General features: G+C 53.3%; 2 protein-coding genes across 3 annotated transcripts; one reads left to right on the plus strand and one right to left on the minus strand.

Annotated features, from left to right (window-relative positions):
- Nucleotides 1–511: 511 nt before the first annotated feature.
- LPCAT4 (lysophosphatidylcholine acyltransferase 4) lies at nt 512–7,705 on the plus strand. 2 transcript variants are annotated; one of them, XM_034993937.1, is made up of 14 exons: nt 512–640; nt 1,863–2,005; nt 2,339–2,559; nt 2,934–3,046; nt 3,164–3,224; nt 3,522–3,580; nt 3,770–3,804; nt 4,350–4,404; nt 4,544–4,626; nt 4,878–5,003; nt 5,337–5,469; nt 6,566–6,664; nt 6,990–7,146; nt 7,401–7,705. In XM_034993937.1, the coding sequence occupies exons 1-14, from the start codon at nt 527–529 to the stop codon at nt 7,553–7,555; spliced, it is 1,554 nt and encodes a 517-aa protein (XP_034849828.1). In that variant the 5' UTR covers nt 512–526; the 3' UTR covers nt 7,556–7,705. The 2 variants fall into 2 exon arrangements, with proteins under 2 accessions (XP_034849828.1, XP_034849827.1); XM_034993936.1 differs by having other exon boundaries at nt 7,362–7,696.
- Nucleotides 7,706–8,920: 1,215 nt separating this feature from the next.
- NUTM1 (NUT midline carcinoma family member 1) lies at nt 8,921–19,776 on the minus strand. Its single transcript, XM_034994595.1, has 8 exons — nt 19,773–19,776; nt 18,190–18,285; nt 15,814–16,513; nt 13,744–13,872; nt 12,519–12,658; nt 11,730–12,019; nt 11,317–11,433; nt 8,921–10,954 (listed from the first exon to the last, which is right to left on the minus strand). Exons 1-8 carry the CDS (start codon nt 19,774–19,776, stop codon nt 8,921–8,923), a joined length of 3,510 nt encoding a protein of 1,169 aa, XP_034850486.1.
- Between the last annotated feature and the right edge of the window lie 414 nt (nt 19,777–20,190).

The following is a 20,190-nucleotide window of genomic DNA, read 5'->3' on the forward strand; positions in this document are numbered from 1 at the left end:
GGGGCCCCACTCGCCCCCGAGTTGCGGGCCTCGGCGCACCGCGCACGGCTCCTCCATTCCCAGCCGCCCGAGGGCCCCGATCTGCGCTCGCAGGGTGACCTCGACGCCCGGGCGGGGTCGAAGGACGCTCTCAGCTCCACGCCCACCTCGCGGCCCCAAGCCCGCTCCGAGCCGGAGGCCTGCGGGGAGGCGGCGGCCCGCTGTTCCGAAAGGAACGCCCGGAGGGCCAGGCCCGGGGTCAGCACGCCCCGGCATCCGGCCGCCGCCGCACCATGGCCGGAGGGGCTGCGGCGGGCACGGCGGGCGCGACGGGCGCGGAGGTGCAGGGGCGCCCGGGCGCTGGAAGCCCCGCCCCTCGGCCGGCTCCCTGACAACGCGGGCCGGGCCGCGCCGCCTGCTCCCCGCCCCTCGGCGCCCGGCACCAGGCGGGGCCCCGGCCGGAGCGCTGCAGCCGCAGCCGCTGCTTTGCAGAGCGGGGCCCGGGGTCGGGGCCGGGGCACCCTCGCGCCCACCCTCTTCCGCCGCTATGAGCCAGGGAAGTCCGGGGCACTGGGCCCCCCTCGACCCCACCCCCGGGCCCCCAGCGCCCCCCAACCCCTTCGTGCATGAGTTACATCTCTCCCGCCTCCAGAGGGTTAAGGTAAAGTGTGAGCGGGGGGCGTCGGGAGGACTCGTGGGGGTAGGAAAAGGAGGCCGTTTAGAGCCCAGGCAAAGATGGGGATGCCTATCCGGAAAAGAGGTGGGCGAGAGGCTTGCGGGGAGGGTGTCCGGGGGAGCGCACGTGGGGGCGACAGGGGTGGGCGAGAAGTCCTTGGAGCGGGCCCGGGCTTGGGCGATGGATAGCTCTAAGGTGTGGAAGAATTGACTAGATGAGGATAGAGGACTGCAGGAGACGCAGGGGTAGGGGAGATGGAAGATACTGGGAAATGCGGTTTACATCCTGCGGAGACCGATGAACTAGGATGGAGGTGGAGGCTACGGAAAGCCGGGGGTGGGGGCAGGGGCGTGCTGAGTGCTTCTTCGAGGCTCTGAATTAGAGGGAAGACGTCTCTAGACCCATAGCCTGCGCCCCTTTGCCGACCCAACACCCCCCCTCTTTCCGCTCCACCCCCCTCCCCGCACTGCAGCACCTCCTGGTGGGGGTAGGGAGGCTGAGAAGGGGGCTGGCTACAGGAAGTGGAGAGCCGCACTAGCCTAGGGGAACTGGGGAAGGGAGTGTCCAAGGTTTCTGCCACCCTCACCGCCCCTGAGGCTGGCTCGTGGGGCTCAGTTTGTTTACCTGCACTCTCCCCAGGGCATCCCTAGCAGTCAACCTGGCTCCTGGCAATCCCTACCCTGCGGAGTAGGGCCGCGCTCTTCTCCCCCACCCCACCCCGCAGGCCTAGGGGAGTGCTGTTGAGTGGAACTAGACTGGCCTGGGCCTAAAAAGTGGACCTCTGTGTGTTCCAACTCTACCACCTCCCAGGGCCAAAGTAGAAAGAACTATGCACCTGGTTCCTCTTGGACATAGGAGCTATTTATGGAATGCGAGGTGGGGGAGGGACTATCTCCTGCCTACTCTCCCATCAAGCACTGTGCTGGGCGCCTCCACAGGGGTTATCATTAAAAGCTCTTAACAGCCTTACCAAGTGATAGATGCGTTTTATGATTAAAAAAATCAGGTCCGATCCTAATAATGAGGCCCCTGATCCTATTAATCCTTTATCCTCTCCCCTTGGATTCCCGCCCCATCTTCTGTTCCTACACCACCTGTCTCCTGATCCACAGGGGGTGATGGCTCTCTGCTTCATCCTTGTGGGAGAAGGGAAGCAATGGAGAGTGTCTCCCAATCCTGAAGTGGTATTTTCTCCCACCCTCTGCAGTTCTGCCTCCTGGGGGCACTGTTGGCCCCCATCCGAGTGCTTCTGGCCTTTATTGTCCTCTTTCTCCTCTGGCCCTTTGCCTGGCTGCAAGTAGCTGGTCTTACGGAGGAGCAGCTTCAGGAGCCAATTACAGGATGGAGGAAGTAAGTGGGGGATCAGCCCCCAGAGACCCTACTTCTCACTTCTCTTCCCTATTACCCATTCTGCTCCCTCTTTGAGAAGAAACGGAGGGAGGGTTCTGAAGCTCTGCTACCCAGCCTAGGTAGGTGAGATGAGTCAGCCAGGCTCAGACCTGGTACCCAGGACCTTAGCTCGAAGTGATGCACCCTGATATGTCCCAAAGCAGGCAGACTTCAGCCCCTTGGCAGAGGAATAGAGGACAAGAGAAAGGCAGCGCTTTTCTGGGTGCCTAAGCCTGGGGGGGTGAGTGAGGGACGGAATCACCGCCTCTGCTGATGCCCAGCCTTGTCCTGCAGGACTGTGTGCCACAACGGGGTGCTGGGCCTCAGCCGCCTGCTCTTTTTCCTGCTGGGTTTTCTTCGAATTCGCGTTCGGGGACAGCGGGCCTCTCGCCTTCAAGCCCCTGTCCTTGTTGCCGCTCCCCACTCTACTTTCTTTGACCCCATTGTTCTGCTGCCCTGTGACCTGCCCAAGGTTGTGTCCCGAGCTGAGAACCTTTCCGTGCCTGTCATTGGAGGTGAGAGAGCATAAAACGGGTGAAGGGGAGAGATGACAACTGAGCAAAAAAGGCAGGAATCAGGGATGCTCTGGAAAGAACTGGCCTCAAGGGGGAAGGGAGAGGTTAGAAGGGAAATCAGCGGTTGCTGGCAAATGAGATGCAAATGGATACTGTTTGTGAACCAACCCCTTAGATTCTGAGGGCTGGTGCTTAGAGGTGTTGGAAGGACCTCTGATCACTTGCCTAAAAGGACCAACACACAATAAAAGGAGGGTCCTCAGGGCAGAGAGATCACTGCGAAGCATCTCCTACTGTTGAGGAAGGGGAGGCTGCAGGTATTAATGCCTCTGGGTAGGAACCAAGTGACTCCTTGTATCCTCTCTGTACCCCAGCCCTTCTTCGCTTCAACCAAGCCATCCTAGTATCCCGGCATGACCCGGCTTCTCGGCGCAGAGTGGTGGAGGAGGTCCGAAGGCGGGCTACCTCAGGAGGCAAGTGGCCCCAGGTGGGTAAGGGTCGCAAGATCTCACCTTTTATGTGCTCCCAAAGAGGCTTCTCTTTCCTCTCTTCCCTTCAGGCAACCCCACCTCATTCTGGTCCCTCGGGGTTTTTTTCCCCCCAGGTACTATTCTTTCCTGAGGGCACCTGTTCCAACAAGAAGGCTTTGCTTAAATTCAAACCAGGTGAATAAAATGATAGTGGGTGGGTAGGGCTGAAGGAAAAAGGAGCCCCAGATTTGGAGGGGGACTCTGGAATAACCCAAGAAGTGGAGCGGGGATCCTGGGGAAGAGAGACAGGGAACTTCCTAGCTGACACTGAAAAGTCTCTGGGAGTCAGAAAGAAAATTACAAATGAAATGGAGCCAGGCCAGATATCATTTCAGAACTGTCCCAGACCCTGACACTTGGTGCCTTCTAGCTACCTCCATGAACTAACCTCTGCCTGGGGGGTGGGGGGTGGGGGGTGGAAATGGGATTCAGGAGCCTTCATTGCCGGGGTTCCTGTGCAACCTGTCCTCATCCGATACCCCAACAGTCTGGTGAGTCTGAGTCCAAGAGAGGAGGTGGGGGAGCCCAAATCCACCCTAAATCAGTGAAAACTTCTAGTGTCGCCGTGGGATGTGCACATGGGGCGGGGGTGGGGTCAGGGCCTTTGCCCAAAGAGGATTGGCCAAGCTCCAGGGAAAGAGAGTAATGCCTTTCTCCCCTCACCTCTGCTTCTCCTCTAGGACACCACCAGCTGGGCATGGAGGGGCCCTGGAGTGTGAGTCTTGGTGTTCCTGGGGTGAGGGTGGGGGGCAGGGCCCATCAGAGATTTCCTGGCCCATCTTCCAATCTCCAGACAAGGCAAATGGACCTTCTTCACTGTCAGATTGAGAGAACTCTAGAGAAGAGGGTGCCTGTTTCCCTGTTTTGTTCTCATTTCCCGATGTAATCTGGAAGTGCTTTCAGCCATCCCACCTCATCATTCCTGCTGTGACTATAGCTCCTTTGAACTCAGCATCCAGTGTTTCTGAGCGATCTCCCTCAGTCCTCCCTTGAGAGCCAGCACGGTTGCCTCCCCTTGTCTGCGGTTACTCATACCTCTTCTCTGGCAGTTCCTCCTCATGCCTGTCCCTGCCATGTTCTCACTTTCCCTACCAGCTTCGGGCCCTTCCCTCTGTCTCCCAACTGCATATTTTACCCAGCTCACTGTGTGGTTAGGGGTCCCTTTTTATGTGAATGGGCAGAACTCTCCCACTCCCCTCCTCAGGGTGGGGGGCCCCATACTTAGGGATTGGTGAGCATCTGAGGTCTCTCTTCTCTTAGACTGAAAGTCCTCTGGCTTACAGCCTCTCAGCCCTGCAGCATCGTGGATGTGGAGGTATGACACCTCCCCCACCTCCCCAACGCCACTGTGGGTGGGGAGGGGAATGGGCATTAGCTGATCCCTGAAGGGAAAAGAGGGTGGGAGTGCTCACCCATAGCTTGAGGTCCTGATGAGGTGTGTGTGTTTGTTTCAGTTCCTCCCTGTGTACCACCCCAGCCCGGAGGAGAGCAGGAACCCCACCCTCTATGCCAACAATGTCCAGAGGGTAATGGCACAGTGAGTATCCCACAAAATATTTCCTGGAGCAGATACACAGGACATAGGAAGCACAGCAGTGGGTGGAGGGCTGAGGTTCCAAGGCAAAGATGGGGGAGTGGGCAGTGGGATGGGCTCTGCACAGCTGAGACGGGGGGTGGTTAAAGGGGCCTGATCTCCTCCCTGTTCAGCAGCCCAGACTCGGTAATGAGCCCTCAGAGGACTCTTCTTCCTTGTTCCCCCACTCCGTTCCATCGCTCTTCATCCTGTAGGGCCCTGGGCATTCCAGCCACTGAGTGTGAGTTTGTGGGGAGCTTGCCCGTGATCGTGGTGGGCCGGCTGAAGGTCTCACTGGAGCCGCAGCTCTGGGAACTGGGAAAGGTGCTTCGGAAGGCTGGGTAGGTGACCTTGAATGTAACGGTATGGGCAGTGTCACGGATAGAAAAAAAAGAGAAATGGGAAGAAGGAAGGAAAGTCTTAAAAAAGAAATAAGTAGGAAGGTAGAGGATTTTTTTTTTAAGATAATGGAGTAAAAGGAAGGAGGTAAAAAGAAAGGGAAAGATATATAATAAGCCCAGTGAGAAAAGGAGGAATGGCTCTCAAAGGACTGTGAGTTAGAGTCCATCTTAGAAAAACACCAGATATACCTGTGCTGGGGGGACTCTTGGGGCTGGGGCCAAGGCCCAGGAAGAAGCTGAGTAAACTCCCTGCCTTCAACAATTCCATTGTAGGCTGTCCCCTGGCCGTGTGGACGCTGGGGCAGAGCCAGGCCGGAGTCGAATGATCAGCCAGGAAGAGTTTGCCAGGCAGCTACAGCTCTCTGACCCCCAGACGGTGGCTGGAGCCTTCAGCTACTTCCAGCAGGTAAAGGAGCTGGGACTCATAGGTCAGAACCCAGGCCCTGCTCTCCAGGCTGATGTGCTCAGGCTTTAAGGATACTATCCAATTGGCCACATGGGTGGCCAGTTTGGAACCTGCCCTGGATGTTCTAACAGCCATTGTTGGATGGTCATCTCCTGAGATCCGCTGGGGGATTCTTTTTTTATAGAGTATCCAGTGCACTGAAGAGCAATGTTATCATTGTTGTGGGAAGGAACAATGGAGAAATAATTGATCAGTGAGATCCATAAGTTTCCGAAGCCACTTTAGAGATTAGCAAAGATGGGGGGACCGTATAACCTTGTGGGGCACCTCCGAGTGGTGGGAAGATGACATACAGAGAACATGGGATGGGTTAGACGGGTTTGAGACTCAGAGATCTTTGCAGTACTTTTTAAAAATAAACCATAGCTTCTCTAGGGGATTCCTGAACTATCTCAAGAATTTTGGCACTCCATAGATTTCCTGGAACTTAACCAAGTTTTCCTGTTGAATTATAATAATCCCAGAAGATTCTTAATGTTCGCAAACAACCACCACTGGCCCCAGAGAGCTTTTCTTGGTTTAAGATACTTAACATCATGGCTCTCAACATCCTCTAAAGGGACAGAGAGTGTTGATTCCTTAGATTGGGGCCGACTGTGTCTGAAAGGAGCTTCTCCACTTAGCCTATAGCAGAGCAGAACCAAAACTGGAATAGCATGGTTTCACCAGGGCAGGCATCCTCCTTGGGGTTTTTTTGGTAAGAAATTACGCCAGTGGGCCCTTTTTAGTCTGTTGGACCAGTTCTCCAGCATAGGCTGAGTCAGCTGAGAACCAGTTTTTCCAGCTTGGGGCATATGAGAAATTTGATGGTAACTTCAGCATTCCTGAGGGATTCCCTAACATTAACAGGAGATCCCTTTCAGGAGAGCTTCGTCACCAGGTGACATGGAGAGAGCTTGAGCGAACCCATGACCTGAGAGAAATCCTGGGAATCCTGGAAAGTTTAGAGCTCACAGCTCTGAGGGAAGCAGACACAAGGGTCATCCCTGTGCCTGCTGAGAAGAGGGAGGAGCCAAACCCTGGTTTCTCCCTCCAGGATGCCCAAGGTTTGGTGGACTTTCGAGATGTGGCCTTGGCCCTGGCAGCTCTGGATGGGGGCAGGAGCCTGGACGAGCTGACCCGCCTGGCCTTTGAGGTATCAGAGAGGTGGGGGGGACATGTGGTGGCCATGCCTACCCCACCCAGAGGCTTCTGTGGGGTGCTGCTCCTAGTAGCTTCTAGATAGTAGGTGCTCAGTATCCACCCCAGTGCCCCAGTGTTGAGACCTGCCTGAGAACAGGGCAAGGGCAGCAGCTGTGAGTTTTTAGTTCTGCACAAAGGGCTGAGTGGGGTGGCAGGGAGTCAGGGAGGGCCTGTACTCCGCACTCTCGGAAGAGGAGGAACCCGTCAGGCAGACCTGCAGGGCGGTATGGGGCCATGGCAGGAAGACAGGGCTTGACTTGCGTCCCTTTCTGTGCCAGCTCTTTGCCGAGGAGCAAGCAGAGGGGCCTGGCCGCCTGCTGTACAGACACGGCTTCAGCACCATCCTGCACCTACTGCTGGGCTCACCCCGCCCTGCTGCTGCGACTTTGCATGCTGAGCTGTGCCAGGCGGGACCCCACCAAGGCCTCTCCCTCTGTGAGTCACTGCCTTCTCTGCCAAGAGGGCTTGGGCCACCATCAGCACTGGGCTGGGAGGGGACAAGGGCTGGGGAGCGGGGCGGGGGGGGCAGGGTTCATCCTCTGAGAGGTGAGGACGGAAGCTTGGATTTGAGAAGTGCAACAGGGATGAGAGGGACAGGACATAACCAATTCTGAAAAAGAACAGGGCCGCCCTCTTCCCCTCCTCCTTAGATCCTCTGGCCTTTTGCCTTCTCACTCTTGCCTGTCCAGGTCAGTTCCAGGCCTTCTCCCTCCACGACCCGCTCCACGGGAAGCTCTTCAACACCTACCTGCGCCCCTCCCCGAAACCACAGGCCTCCGTCCCCGGCAGCCCCATGGCTCTGGCCAACGGGACTGTGCCAGCGCCCAAGCAGAAGGGCGACTGAGCGCCTCGACGTCCCCAGCTCGCCTCCGGCCTACCCCGTGCCTCAAGCCCGTTTCTGCTCCTGCTTGATTTTTTTGTTATTGTTGTTGTGTTTTGTTTTGGTTTTTTTTAAGTTGATTTTCGTTTTTTGTTTGTTTGGGTATTTTTTTTTTGTAAAAAACTATTTTATATATAAATCTAAATATATATCTATTTAAAAAAAATAAGGCTGTTACATTGATAGTATCAGGTGGGACCCAAAGGGATTAATGGTTGCAGGCTGCCCATTGGACGATCCCGGAGGTTCCCAGAGTCAGTCCTCTTGGCCACTGCTGGGTGAATCCTCACTTCCAGCTGGACTAGATGGGGCTCTTTCCTGCACAGAAATCATGCCGATGTCAAAGCCTCCCCTTCTGTTGTCATAACCCTATATATGCACGCGCACGCATACACACACACACACCTATGCACATTTTAACAGGCTTCCTCATGAACCTTTTCAGCCTATTCCCTCCTGTTCTGTCCTCATTAGAGATTAAAAAATAGCTAACTACCATTTTATATTTAATAATTCCACTGAGAATGATTCCCCCTCATGGTGGGAGCAGAGAGCTGTGTCCGCAGCTGCCAAGAGTCTGCCCTGCAGCTCAGACCAGCCTCAGGAGGGTGTTCTTTTGCCAGGGGATGGATGAGTGGAGGACATTTAAGTCCCTTCTGTCCAGCCTCTTCAAGGAAGGGGGAAAGAAAACAAGCCCCCCCCCCCCCAAAAAAAAGGTGCTGTCTAGACAGAGTTATGGAAAACTAATTAGATTTAGGAAATTAGATCTCTAACCCAGAGATCTGACAGGTTAAAAAAAAAAAGGCATCTTTCCATCTTACAGACTTTAAAAGGGAGACATAATGTGGCCTGTCCCGAGAAGCACTCCCCAGCATCAAGTCTAGGCTTTTCCTGACGGGGAGGGATAAAGGGATCACTGGGGGCTTCTCAGGACAGGAGCTCATCAGGGAGCATGGATAAGGCTGGAGAATGGAGTGGTATTTAGATCCAGGGAATCTGGAGCCCCCTCCACCTCTTTTTCAGCACCTCACCCCATCTAGCAGTGAAGACATGAATACGAAAGGGCACATTGCAAGCATTTTCCAACAACCAGAAAATCTTTATTTTTCTTTGCACCATACAACTTCCAAAGGTACTCCTCCACCTCCCACCAAGGGGACCGCCTCCAGCCTAGCCAGTGTGACCTCCCCACAGTCACTACTTTTGCAGAACAACAAAATAACATGGGGTTGAGAACCAGTCTCTGCTGGTGTGCAGCTGGGATGAAATCTACCCTGGGGGCCCCCACATTTAGGGTCAGCAGGTGGGGTAGGAGGGTCCTGCTGTCCCCTACTGACTACGCCGACGTTTCTTCCTTCGGCCAGTGACAAAAGTGTCACGCCGCCTTTTACGAGGCTGTGAGGCTCGAACCACTCCCAGAGCCAGGGGTTTCTCCCCAGAGATGCCAAGGTCAGCTCCCTGGTAGGGCCTCTTTTCGGCAGGAGATAGACCTCCACTGAGAGTTCTCTTCCCAGACTTGGCAACAGGATGTGGAGACTGGCCAAGGCCTCTCGCCTCAGCAGAGAGGGAGTGGGATGCTCTCTGGACCCCCTGCCCTCCTGTCGAGGGCAGGCCTGAGGCAGGGTGAAGACTGAAGGGAGGCCCCCTTGGTGGTGACAGGCTAAGTTTTGAGGCCAAGAGGTAGGCAAAGCTGGAGAGTTCCTCATCCTCCCCCTCCTCCCCCTCCCGTTCCTCCTCCTTCCCTTTGGCCCCGTCCGTTGAGCTGCATGTTTTACTGACAGGAGAGCTTTCTGTCAGAACTAAGGCATCCCTGGCCCCCCTTCTAGAGGAAGTGCTTCCAAGGCCCTGGCGAGGAGATGTTGATTTGGGGGTCCCATGTGCGTAAGGCTCTTGATTCCCTGGTAAGGGAGCAAGGTCTTCAGGCTTGGATAAATCAGTATCCTCCCTGCCCTCTCCTTGGGGGTCATAGGAGTTAAAATTTGGTGGGTGGGTATCCTCACAGACCGCTAGCTGGAGGCCACAGGCATCTCCAATATCTAGTATGGTGACATGTTCTGTGGTTTCCAACAGAGGAGAGACAGAATGGCCTCTGCTTCCCACCTCCAGGCTGGCCTGAGGGAAGGGGGACATACCCTGGGTCCCCAGCACAGGGATATTGCCTTGACAGGCAGGCTGAAGGGTTTCTTTGGGAACCCCCGGTGTGGGCACGCGGATACCACTTTCCAGCAAAGAGGGGCAACCTTCAGCCCACAGATGGCTGGGATCCCCTGTAGCCTCAGGGCTCTGTTCTCCAGTTTCCTCAGGCCTCACGAATGGGCCGCTGGCCCTCAGAGGTCCCGGAGGGCTGCAGTGGTCCGCCTCCTGCAGGGCGGCCGTGCCCTCTGTGCCTCTGCAGGGAATGGCACTGCGCCCCCCATCCCCAGGCGCTGCGGTCTCTCCAGGACCCAGAGGAACGTTGCTTCTGGAGCCCAGTACCTGCCAGCCTCCCCGATGCTCAGTGACACATTCCGCATCGTGGAAGTTCTCTATGACCTCCTCAATTTGTAAGGGCAACTCCAAGGCCACAGCATCCAGCTCACTGCTCAGCCAAAGTCCTGGACTGAGAGAGGCTCCGTCCCCCTCCCTGTCACCAGCTGCTCTAGGGGACAGGTTCTGATCATAACCCTGAACCACGGGAGGACCTTTGTCATCTCCCCACATGGCTCCCGAAGAGCCTTCCTGGAGCACTGCTAGTGGCTCAGTCCCTTGAGGAAGCTCTCCAAGACCCCCCAGCTGCTGGCCTGTCTGCAACCCCAGGACCCGCTTTTCTAACCCCTGTCCTTGCAGGGGAGCCAGCTCTTCGAGTCCCACATCCAAACAGGGAACTATCTCAGGCTGGGGGCCTTCCTGCCAACAAAGGGGCAGAGTCTCAGGAGTTCTGTCAGCCACCAGGGGGTGCCCGGGAGACCTAGCCCCTCCCAGGTGGTCGTCCTGAGGTGGGGATATTTGATTTGCTGTCTTCCCGGCCCCTCTATCCTCTGTATTTAAGGACCCTCGAGTTCCCTGTGGAGCTGTAGGTTCTAGCTGCAGGTCCCAGCTGCTGGGGGACGGCACGGTGTCCCTGTCTCTGCGCACACCCCTCGGGCCATCTAGGGCCCGCTCCTGCCCACCATGCTCTTCTCTCACCCGTTTTCCTGGAGAAGTAGCCTTTCCAAGGCGAACGGTGCCCCCAGCCACCCGCGGCCCAGGTGAGGGCCGAAGCCGCCCACCCCCATCTTCATCCTCCTCAGAAACAGAAGGACTGGAGTCTGATTGAGCTCCACTGCAACTAGGAGGGGCCTCTGCATCCTCCTCTTCCAAGGCCAGGAGTCTCTTCTGGACCAGCTGGAAGGAGAGTGGACAAACATTGTCCGATACATGGCCGTGAGAAGGGGTGGCTGAGGGGGTGGTGAGGAGATAGTACTTGGACAGGGCAGGGAATGCAAGTAAGCGGCCTAAGTCACGGTATCAGAAACAGATACCATAGCTCTTCTCTTCCGCCTTCTTGGGTCTTATTCCCATGCTGTGACCCCTTATGCTTGCTCCCCTTTTCCTGTGTTTCCACAGTCTCTTGCCTACTTGTTCTGCACCGGAATCCCAATCCTCAAGCTGTCTGTCTCCAGAAGTCATACCAACCAAGACAGCGTAAGGTTAGGTAAAATCACGCAAAGCTGCTTATTCTGACATTTCCTACCTCCCAGGTTTACCTGGGCAAGACTGAGTCCTTCCTCTTGCTCCAGCTCCTCAGTTAAGGCCAGTGGGTCCCTCTGCTGTTCTGGGGACAGCAGATCTGCCAGAAACCGAGGATGAATGACGGCCTCCACCTGGGGAACAGAAGAAAATGGTGATCGGAGTCCCTAACAGGAAGTAACCTGGGAATCAAGAGGCTCTAGAGAAGAAGCCATGTGTCCCCCTCCCCCAGCCCTTCCCCGGGGTTGTTATTAACCATGACCACCACCAGCTGTACACATTCACATGTGTCCATGCATGCACACACATTTCTCAGTAGGAAGACAGCCTAGTTCCTAACTGCCTCGGGAAAAACCCTAGGTCGTTAGTCCCCTGGAGTTTCGAACCCAGGATCTGCTAGAAACCAGACAGACACCCAGGTCCAGCCCACCTTGGAGACAAAGATCTCCTGAGAACAAAGCTCATCGATGTAGCTTAGGAGGCCTGGATCTGGATACATCCCTTCCTCCTCCCGCTGCTGCTGTTCTTCCTCTTCCTGTTTTCCATCTGCCGCCCCGATGGCCAACTGACTCCCCACCAGCCCGTCCATGATGTCAGCATACTCCTTCACAGCTTCCGGGGGGATCTCCTTGGGGGCCTCAGGAACCGGAGGCCTCTGTGTTTTGCGCTGCCGCCGGCGGGGGGCCCGTGACTTGGAAGCCGCCTTTTTGGGAATGTACGCTAAGGGAAGAGACGCAAAGGAGGAATGGCGGGTGGCACAGGGACTGTGGCTTCTGCCTCCCAACCCTGGGTTGGTCAGGGCAGCAATCCGGGTATGCTGGAAGGATGACAGGCTGGATCAGGCCTGAAACGGGACCAGCCGTGGGAGCAGATTGTGGAGCTGGAGGGTCCAAGACAGTGCCTGCATGAGGCATCTGGAAACCCCTGAAATTCCAAGCAGTCCTCTGATCCAGCCCCCATTCCTTAGGCAGATGAGGTATTATGCCCTCCTGTACAGCCTGTTAGAGAGTAGTCGGTTTACTTGGCCAAGATCAGTTTGGGACAAAGGGAACCTGGGAAGCCAGCCTCCTATGTATGTCCGGCTCAGAACATCACTGCCACCCCCCAGAGGGATAGTGACAGAAGCAGGGCCAATGCCTTCCCTAGTGCATGACTGCCTTGCGTACACCTCCCTTTGAGCCTTGGGCCCCAGGCTCCGGTTGGAATGAGGTAGTCTTACCTGGTTGCTGGCTAACCTCAGGGGCAAGGAGCCCTGGAGGGTCGAGTTTCAGGGGGGCTGCGGGAGGCAGGCACTGGGACCCATTCGTCAGCTGTGTGTTCTGAATCTGCATCTCCTCTTCGGCCTCAAACTCCATGAACCTGCAGAGGGTGAGGGAGGCCTGGACAGTGCCGAGAAGGCCAGACACTAGGAGGGAGCTGCTCACAGACAGCCCAGTAACCATTCCGGGGAAAACTCACAAGGTCACGACAGAGTCCCTCACGTGCAGTCATCCCTTAGGAAACTTGTTGAGAAAATGAATGTTGAGCTTCTCCAGGACAGAACCATCACTTTCACTTCTATTTCATCCCTGATCTCACCCAGCATCATGGAGGATGTACAGGAGCAATTCATACAGCCCTATGCCAAAGCCTAGCAGGATCCTACCAGCCAGCCCTACAAGGCCTCATCTGCCTCTACCTACAACCCTAAAGGAGGACTGAAATCCTAAAGCAGGGCCTGGGGTTGCAGTTCAAGGCAGTTCCGACCAGGGGGCAGTGCTGAGATCCAAGTCCTGAGGCTGGAACTGGGTGTCAGGAAGAGTAATTCTAGGAGGTATGGGTCCAGAAGGGAGGAAATGGAAAGTTAAGTTTTGGAGGAAAGGGTTCATTTTCCCCAGAGTTACTTCTTTAACCAAGGCGATGGTCATGGAGAAATGAGGGATAAGAGCCAGGAGACCACTCTGGGCATCCAGGACCTTCCCCTGACCAACCTCTTTAAGTACCAAGCCCTCCTTGGGATAACAGGGTAAATGATTTTCTGTGCGACTCTTTCCAGAGGAGGAGTGGTCCCAAGGTCGGCATCAGTAGCCACCTGCTACCTGGTCAGTGAGATAGGAAAGAACCTGCCCAGTAGGGCTTACCTCCTCATTGCTAGGTCCCTTTACAAGGAATTTTTACACCAACTGGGCTCCAATCCCATTCTAAGAGCTTCAATATCAAGGACCTGTATGTATAATTCAGGATCTGGGGGAGGGAGAGCTTTCAAGGTGAGAGGACAGAAAAACCCAAGAGTCAAGGTGGTGGAAGCAGTGAGAATCCGGGAGACCCCATTCTAGTCTACACCACTCCTCTTAGTATCCCTTTTAATAAGTACCCACACACCCCGATCCACGCCTCTTACCTGCCCCCATCCATCCCTCCACTACACAGCACCCCTCAGGAGAATGAGGGTTGGTTAAACTCACTTTTCTGCCATCTCATAAAAGATCATCCGGTCAAAGTTGCTGGTGTGTTCCCACTCCTGCACAGCCCTTGGCAGTCCCTCCTCCAGGGTCATAGTGGGCTTCAGCCGGGCCAGGGAGCGAAGCACTGGGCTAAAACCCCCATTGGGTCAGTCACGTTCTACAATGTGCCCCCCATCCACCTGTCCCGACAAACACCAACACGCACCCCCTTGTCCCTCAGCAGAGCTAACTTGCCCCCCAATCCTAGTCACATCCCACCTCTGGTTAGACTTCCAGACCCCCAACCTCCCATCCACCCATCTACCATACTGGACTGTCTTCTGGCTGAAATTTTCAAATCTCACACAAAATCAGATGACTGTTTCTGCTCCCCACTTTTGAAATCAACCACCCCTAATTCTCACAGTGCTATCCTCAACTAAACATGAGAAAGAAAGCACTCATGTTATTAAATTAATGGGTTCATTATACAGTAGGCTTAACCCTGCCCAAAGGCTCTTGCTTTTCAAAAAAGGCACTACCTAACCCAAATGAATCTCTAATTAAAGGTTGTGTGGTGTTTGTGTTTGTTGGTTTTTAAGTGTTTTTTTTTTTTTTTTGCCTCTGGGATACCCTTCACAGAGTCAAATATCAATACTCTTTGTATTGATATTGAAATTAAGTTCTTTATGATTCATTTTTGCCCTTCTGACTTGCCAGAGTCCTCAAGCACTGTGCCTAGAATCACCTGCTGACGCTTGTTATAATTAGGGGTTTCAGCACCCCAGGATCTCGGGACTGAGTATTTTACCAACTTCCTGGGCGACTGTTACAGAGAGTCTGGGTTGCATTTTGGAGGAGCCCCTGGGCATTGAAAGCAGGAAGAGGCCAGGAGTTAGAAATCCAGCCTGCTAAGAGAACTCAGAGCCGTCTGGAGAAGGCAGGGAGCTGGTAAGGGGATCTACACCAAGGACTCCGGGGGAGCCTTTTGATTTATTCACTCCAGAGTCGGGGTGGAAAGGGAGATTCCTTTAGGAGCTCAGAGACTGGGAAAGCAAATGCACCTGTTTTTTAAATCCAGTAAAATGTGGTATGTTACATAGTGGTTTACACAGAATGCCAAGAGTGCGGTGCAGTTAAGGGAAGCAGTGGGTCTGGGGGAGAAGAAGAGAAAATTCCCCAGATGGCTGGCTAATGACTTGGCTTTATAGACACAAAAGACAGCCCCTGACCCCTGGGGTCCTGGGCTAAGCATCCACTCACATAGACATTCTGGCCTTTTGTGAATTCTCTTCCTCTTCTCCGTTGCCTTTTTTAGAATAATAGTAATAATACTAGCAGCTGCATCTAAAGGAGGCATTCTCTGTGCCAGGCGCTCTGCTAAGCACTTCACAGGTAATAACTCATTTCACCTCAGCAACCCACTGAACTTGGTATAATCATCCCCTTTCTAGATGAGAAGACTGAGGGCAAGGTAGTAAATGTGGGGCCCAGGGTCACCAATCTAGCAAGCAGTGGAACCTGGGCCATCGGTCACTAAGCGAGCTCTACCACCTCCCTATCTCAACTTGAACTCAGGAAGAAATAGCGGGTGGTGGGGCGGGGTGGCACATCCTTTGCCCGGCCCCCCACCATCCTCCACTCCTACACAAATGGTCAGGGCCCAGCACTCATGCCGCTGGTGTGGACAGCTTAACTCGATGTCAGACGGTAATAAAATAGAATGGAAGGCCCCCGTACTTGGTGTCAGAGACCTAAGCTCTACACATGGCCCCTCACTTAAGTCACAGGAAACCTCTGGGCTTCGGTCTTCTCACCTAAACATGAGGATTACATTAATATGCTTGCCTGAACTCACAGGGTTGTGAGGATCACTTGAGAGAAGACCCCCGAAAGCTCATTATAATCTGGGAAGTGGGTAAAGAGGCTTATCACCACCATCATCATCGTTATGCTTTTGTGTTCTCATAGCCTCGCTAGCTCCCTCATGACCTGCCCTCAAGTATTCCTAGAGAGCCCAACCTCCTGTCCGGCCCAAAGTCCCCTTGTTTAAAAGCGCTAGGATAATTAATCTCAGATCTCCCCACTTACATAAGAAAGCAGGAAAGGGCTTCCGCATCAGGACTTTGAGACAAGTGCCTCCGAGCCAAGGCTTTGTAGCGCTGCCAGCGGCGGAAGTTCTCATAAACACCTTTGGAGGTGTAGGAAAGGTCACCCAGTGAGGGCTTAGATTGGGCGGCCAACGGACCTCCTTCTCCGGTTGCCCTGTGTAGCCCTGGCCAAGGCTTTTCCGGGGGCACAATGGGGGCCAGCTGGGTAGCTGGTGGTAGAGCCTGAGCAGGAAAGCCTGGGAGGCCCTCCTGGCTCACCCCGACAGCCTTCGTGGGCAGAAGGGTCTTCATGTTAGAAGCTGTCATGAATTGAGGGGGAGGCCCCTCAGGGGCCCCGCAGGGAGTGCCTGAGGCAATCCAACTGAGGGCTGGCTGAGTAAAGATGAAGTTCTGAGTTTGAGAGGGCTCAGCTGGCCCCCCTTCTGTCTTGACTTTGACAATGATTCCAGCCCCATTGGGGCCAGGGCCCCCATCCCCCGTCACCAACAATGGGCTGGGGAGAGCAGAGAGCACCAGAGGGTTGCCTGGAGAGAATGCTGAAGGCATGGGAGGCTGTGGAGGCGGCTCCCAGGGTGGCTGGTCTGGTGGGCCAGCAGCAGGCTGGGGAAAGGGAATTGCAGTGAAAGGAGACAGGGCGGCACCAGGTGTCATGGTCATATCCGGTCCCGACAGTGGAGATGCTGTTGAGACGAAGAAAAAGAGGGAATGGAGTAAGAGAAAAGGAGGTCAGAGGTTAGGTCATGGGAGTTCTATTTCGTCCCTGAACAATCAGAGCACTGCTTCTCAACAGGTGAGGGAAGGACTAGGGCGGGGGAACCTGCACAGTTTGCAGGTGTCCCCCAAGAGATTTTGACGTCCCTTACTCCTAGGTGAGAATTATTGCCCTAGAGAAATTGCAGTGACCCTTGGGCCCGTGAGCTCAGACTCCCTAACACATGGCAGCTAGCACCCAAGTACCTCTCTTAGTCCCACCCACTCCAAACACGTCCACACCACCTGAACCCTGCCCCCAGCTAGTCTGTGGTCCCTGCCACGGCTCACACAAGTGCTGTTCCCTGGAAAGTGTGTGTGGATTAGATGTTTGGTTTCCAGAAATTTTGCTATGTAACAGCCAGGAATGACTAAGAGATAAGGACCAGGAAATGGCTGAGGGGAGGGGTGGCTAAGAAAGGAGGTTTCCGGAGCTCTAAGTAGCTGCTGGACATGTTAAAATTTGGTGGTGTAGATTGTCTGTAGTCCCTCTGCTTGGAAGTCCTAATAGCAGAAATTTAGGGTCCACTATGAACAAGGCACAATGAAGTCTGAAACACAAAAGGTGCTGAGAAGGAGCTCTGTGGCCTCTGGGCCAAGAACTCAAGGAAAAATACATAAAATGTGCACTTAATCAATCAGGACATGTGTCTCAGGAGTTTTAATTACCATAATAGAAGATCATTTGCCTAATTTCATACAAGTCTCCCCCCGCTCTAATAAAGAATATTCCCCTGGCAAACTAACAACACTCAGCTTCCACTTCCTGACCACGAAGGAGACATGGAATATGAGCAAACTCATTATCTCAACCACAAAGCAGAGGGCCAGGCGGATTCTGCGAAGTGAAATGGGTCTGAGGCCCGAGTTCCACAAGAGGTAGAAAAACTGAGAGCATCTCAGGGAAGCCCCATCTCGCATTCCAGTTGGAGCTATCCACCTCCCCTGGCCCTGGGAAATCAAGGGAAACTGCTCCGGGAACTGGAAGAGAAGCCCATTCTGGGGCAAAAAGGAGCCATCAGGCTCTGAGCAGAGGCACTTAACAGTACCTTCCAGGCTAGCCTTTGGGAGGACATTTCTCTACAGACTAGGCAACGGATAACCCAGCGGAACAGTTTTGCAACTACGGTCTCCACCCACTCCACTCAGTAAGATTGAGAGTGGCTCTGGCCCAGTTCTCTCAGGGCATAATTCTAGAGCAGGCTCCACTTGCCTAAAGAAGACACAGGAATTTGGACCTTCCCCCTGAGCCCTCTCTGTTCTGCTCGCACCACACACACCCCTGCCCATGCCACACAAACATATGTTGAAGGGATTCCTCTTCCAGAGAAACAAGTTGCTAACTGCCATCCCTTTTCTATACTTAGACTTTCCCCTGAGGGGCTTTGATCTGCCTCCCAGGAGGCTCTCTTCATTCCCTAACCCGGTATTAATGCCACAATCTCCTTCCCCAGCCTTCCCAACACTCATGACTTTGCTGGGGTCTAGTGTTCTTACAATCTCTTTAGGTCAGCCCCAAAAGCTGGTCCCCAGGTAAAGTGTCAAATCTGAATTCCCAAGGGTGTGAGCAGGTAGCCAAGAGCTTCCCCACCACTTGCAGACTTACCTCCATCTGAAGCCATCCTCTCAGGCTTGGGCACTAACCGTGGCTGTCTGGAAGACTCCAGAATGAGACAGTCAGGTCCAGGACCCAGAGAGCAACCTGGCCCCAGTAGATACACAGGGATCCAAGGAAGGAAAGATAAAGATCAGATCAAAACAGAATTAGAATCTAGGACTCAAGGCATTCTACAGTGGGGGAGGGGAGGGGAGCAGGGGCAGGGGTAGAGAGAGATGCCAAAGGGCTCTGGTAAGTAAGCAGTAACCAGGAATTCCCTCCAAACCAGAGTATGGCAACACAACTGTTGAGTGTCTTTTTAGGGCAATTTGTAAATTCTGATTCCTAACATGACATTTTTACATCTCGGTTACTTATACATTTCTTTATATATATATATATATAAATAGTTTTATGCCCTTCAAACCCACCCAGTTCTGTAACTGACTTCCTATTAATAGCAGGTTGTGACAGACCCTAGGCTTAATTCAATGTTGTCTATATTTTCCAAACCAAATTCAGAGCATATAGTCCCTGCACTTAAGGATCAAAGAAACAGAATGTTTGAAACTAAGATTGTCTCAGAAAATCAGGGTGTATGATTGGCTGTATGCATATCATTTCCTTAGAAAGCTGTCCTGCAGGGGCGCCTGGGTGGTTCAGTTGGTTAAGCGGCTGCCTTCCGCTGGGGTCATGATCTCAGGGTCCAGCCCTGCCAGGCTCCCTGCTCAGCTGGTGGCCCTGCTTCTCCCTCTCCCTCTGCCTGCGGCTCCCCCTGCTTGTGTTCCCTCACTCACTCTCTTTCTCTCAAATAAATAAATAAAATCTTAAAAAAAAAAAGCAGTCCCAAATAGTCCAGTACTATCAGCTCTGCAGTCCACAGAAGGTTCAGCCTACCCTTGGCTGAAAAGCACCATTCTACCAAAAACTGCCATTCAGCCTAAAATTCCAAAATCAAAAAAGTCCTTTTTGTTATTTTGTTGTTTAAAATTTTTGTTAAATAATTTTAGTTTTTGAAATGGCAAGTACATTAACATGGTTCAAAAGTTCATATGCAAAACGGAATATACAGCAAGGGTCCTTCCCACTCCTTTCCTCTGGAACTGATTTCTCTCTTTCTCTCTCCTTTCTTTTTGGATCCAGTTTCTTTATCCCAGAGGAAACCAATAGTATGTTTCTTGTGAATCCTTGCAGAGATATTTTATGCAGCTACAAGTAAATACAGACTATATCCTTTAAAAAAAGAAAAACGTTTTCAGGCTTTTCTTGGTTATAAAATTAACGTATGTTCCAATGTTTTTGCCATTGTAAATAATACTGTAACGATCGTCTTTGTAATATCTGGGTTCCAATTGTCATTTTTTAAAACCCAGAGTTCTATAAAGAGAGTTTCTACGTTCTTTTAAAAATTCGAAATAACCTTAGGAGGTGCATCATATTATGCTATTATTAGCTACTCACCACTATAGGAAAGAGCGCTGGATTTGTGGTAAAAAGACCTGAGTTTAAATCTTGGTTCGACCACTAAAATATGCTTCACCAGTTTCATAAAATAACTTCACGCTCTCTTCGCTGTACCTAATATTGAATACCCATCATGCACCCTTTACCGCCAATACTTTGAAATAGGACGGGGGAACTGGATGTAAAAGAGGGGAGGGAAGAAAACTTTCTTCTTTATACCCTAAGGTAAAGGGGCTCTGAATCCTGGAGCCTTTGTTTCTCCAGGCACTAGAAACCCACTGCCTGTGAAATGGGTGTGCATCTCGAGATAAAGACAGGATTCTATTCATCAATGTTCAACTCATATCCATTCCTACCCCCCTCTAACTCCTAGCAGTGTCTTGCACACAGTGGGCACACTCCACGTGTCTCCCAACGCCAGCAATGTTGCAACTGGAAGCCAACGCCTGCAAGGTTGCAACTGGGTTGCAAGTGGGCCAAATCCTTGCACTAGTCCGCCCCCTTCTGGCCTGGGAGAGAGGCCTAAATGGACTACATTTCCCGGCA

This window comes from Mirounga leonina, unplaced genomic scaffold (assembly GCF_011800145.1).
Source record: "Mirounga leonina isolate KUSES-001 unplaced genomic scaffold, KU_Mleo_1.0 Mir_91, whole genome shotgun sequence".
Taxonomy (NCBI): domain Eukaryota; kingdom Metazoa; phylum Chordata; class Mammalia; order Carnivora; family Phocidae; genus Mirounga; species Mirounga leonina.

Coding starts and splice junctions, on each gene's coding strand:
- NUTM1 (XM_034994595.1), bottom strand. Junction 16,514..18,189: donor GAGGATGGCTTCAGATGGAG/GTAAGTCTGCAA, acceptor TCGTCTCAACAG/CATCTCCACTGTCGGGACCG. Junction 11,434..11,729: donor AGGAGATCTTTGTCTCCAAG/GTGGGCTGGACC, acceptor TCTGTTCCCCAG/GTGGAGGCCGTCATTCATCC.
- LPCAT4 (XM_034993936.1), top strand. CDS start 527: ATGAGCCAGGGAAGTCCGGGGCACTGGGCCCCCCTCGACCCCACCCCC. Junction 3,581..3,769: donor TCCGATACCCCAACAGTCTG/GTGAGTCTGAGT, acceptor CTTCTCCTCTAG/GACACCACCAGCTGGGCATG. Junction 5,470..6,565: donor CCTTCAGCTACTTCCAGCAG/GTAAAGGAGCTG, acceptor TTCTCCCTCCAG/GATGCCCAAGGTTTGGTGGA.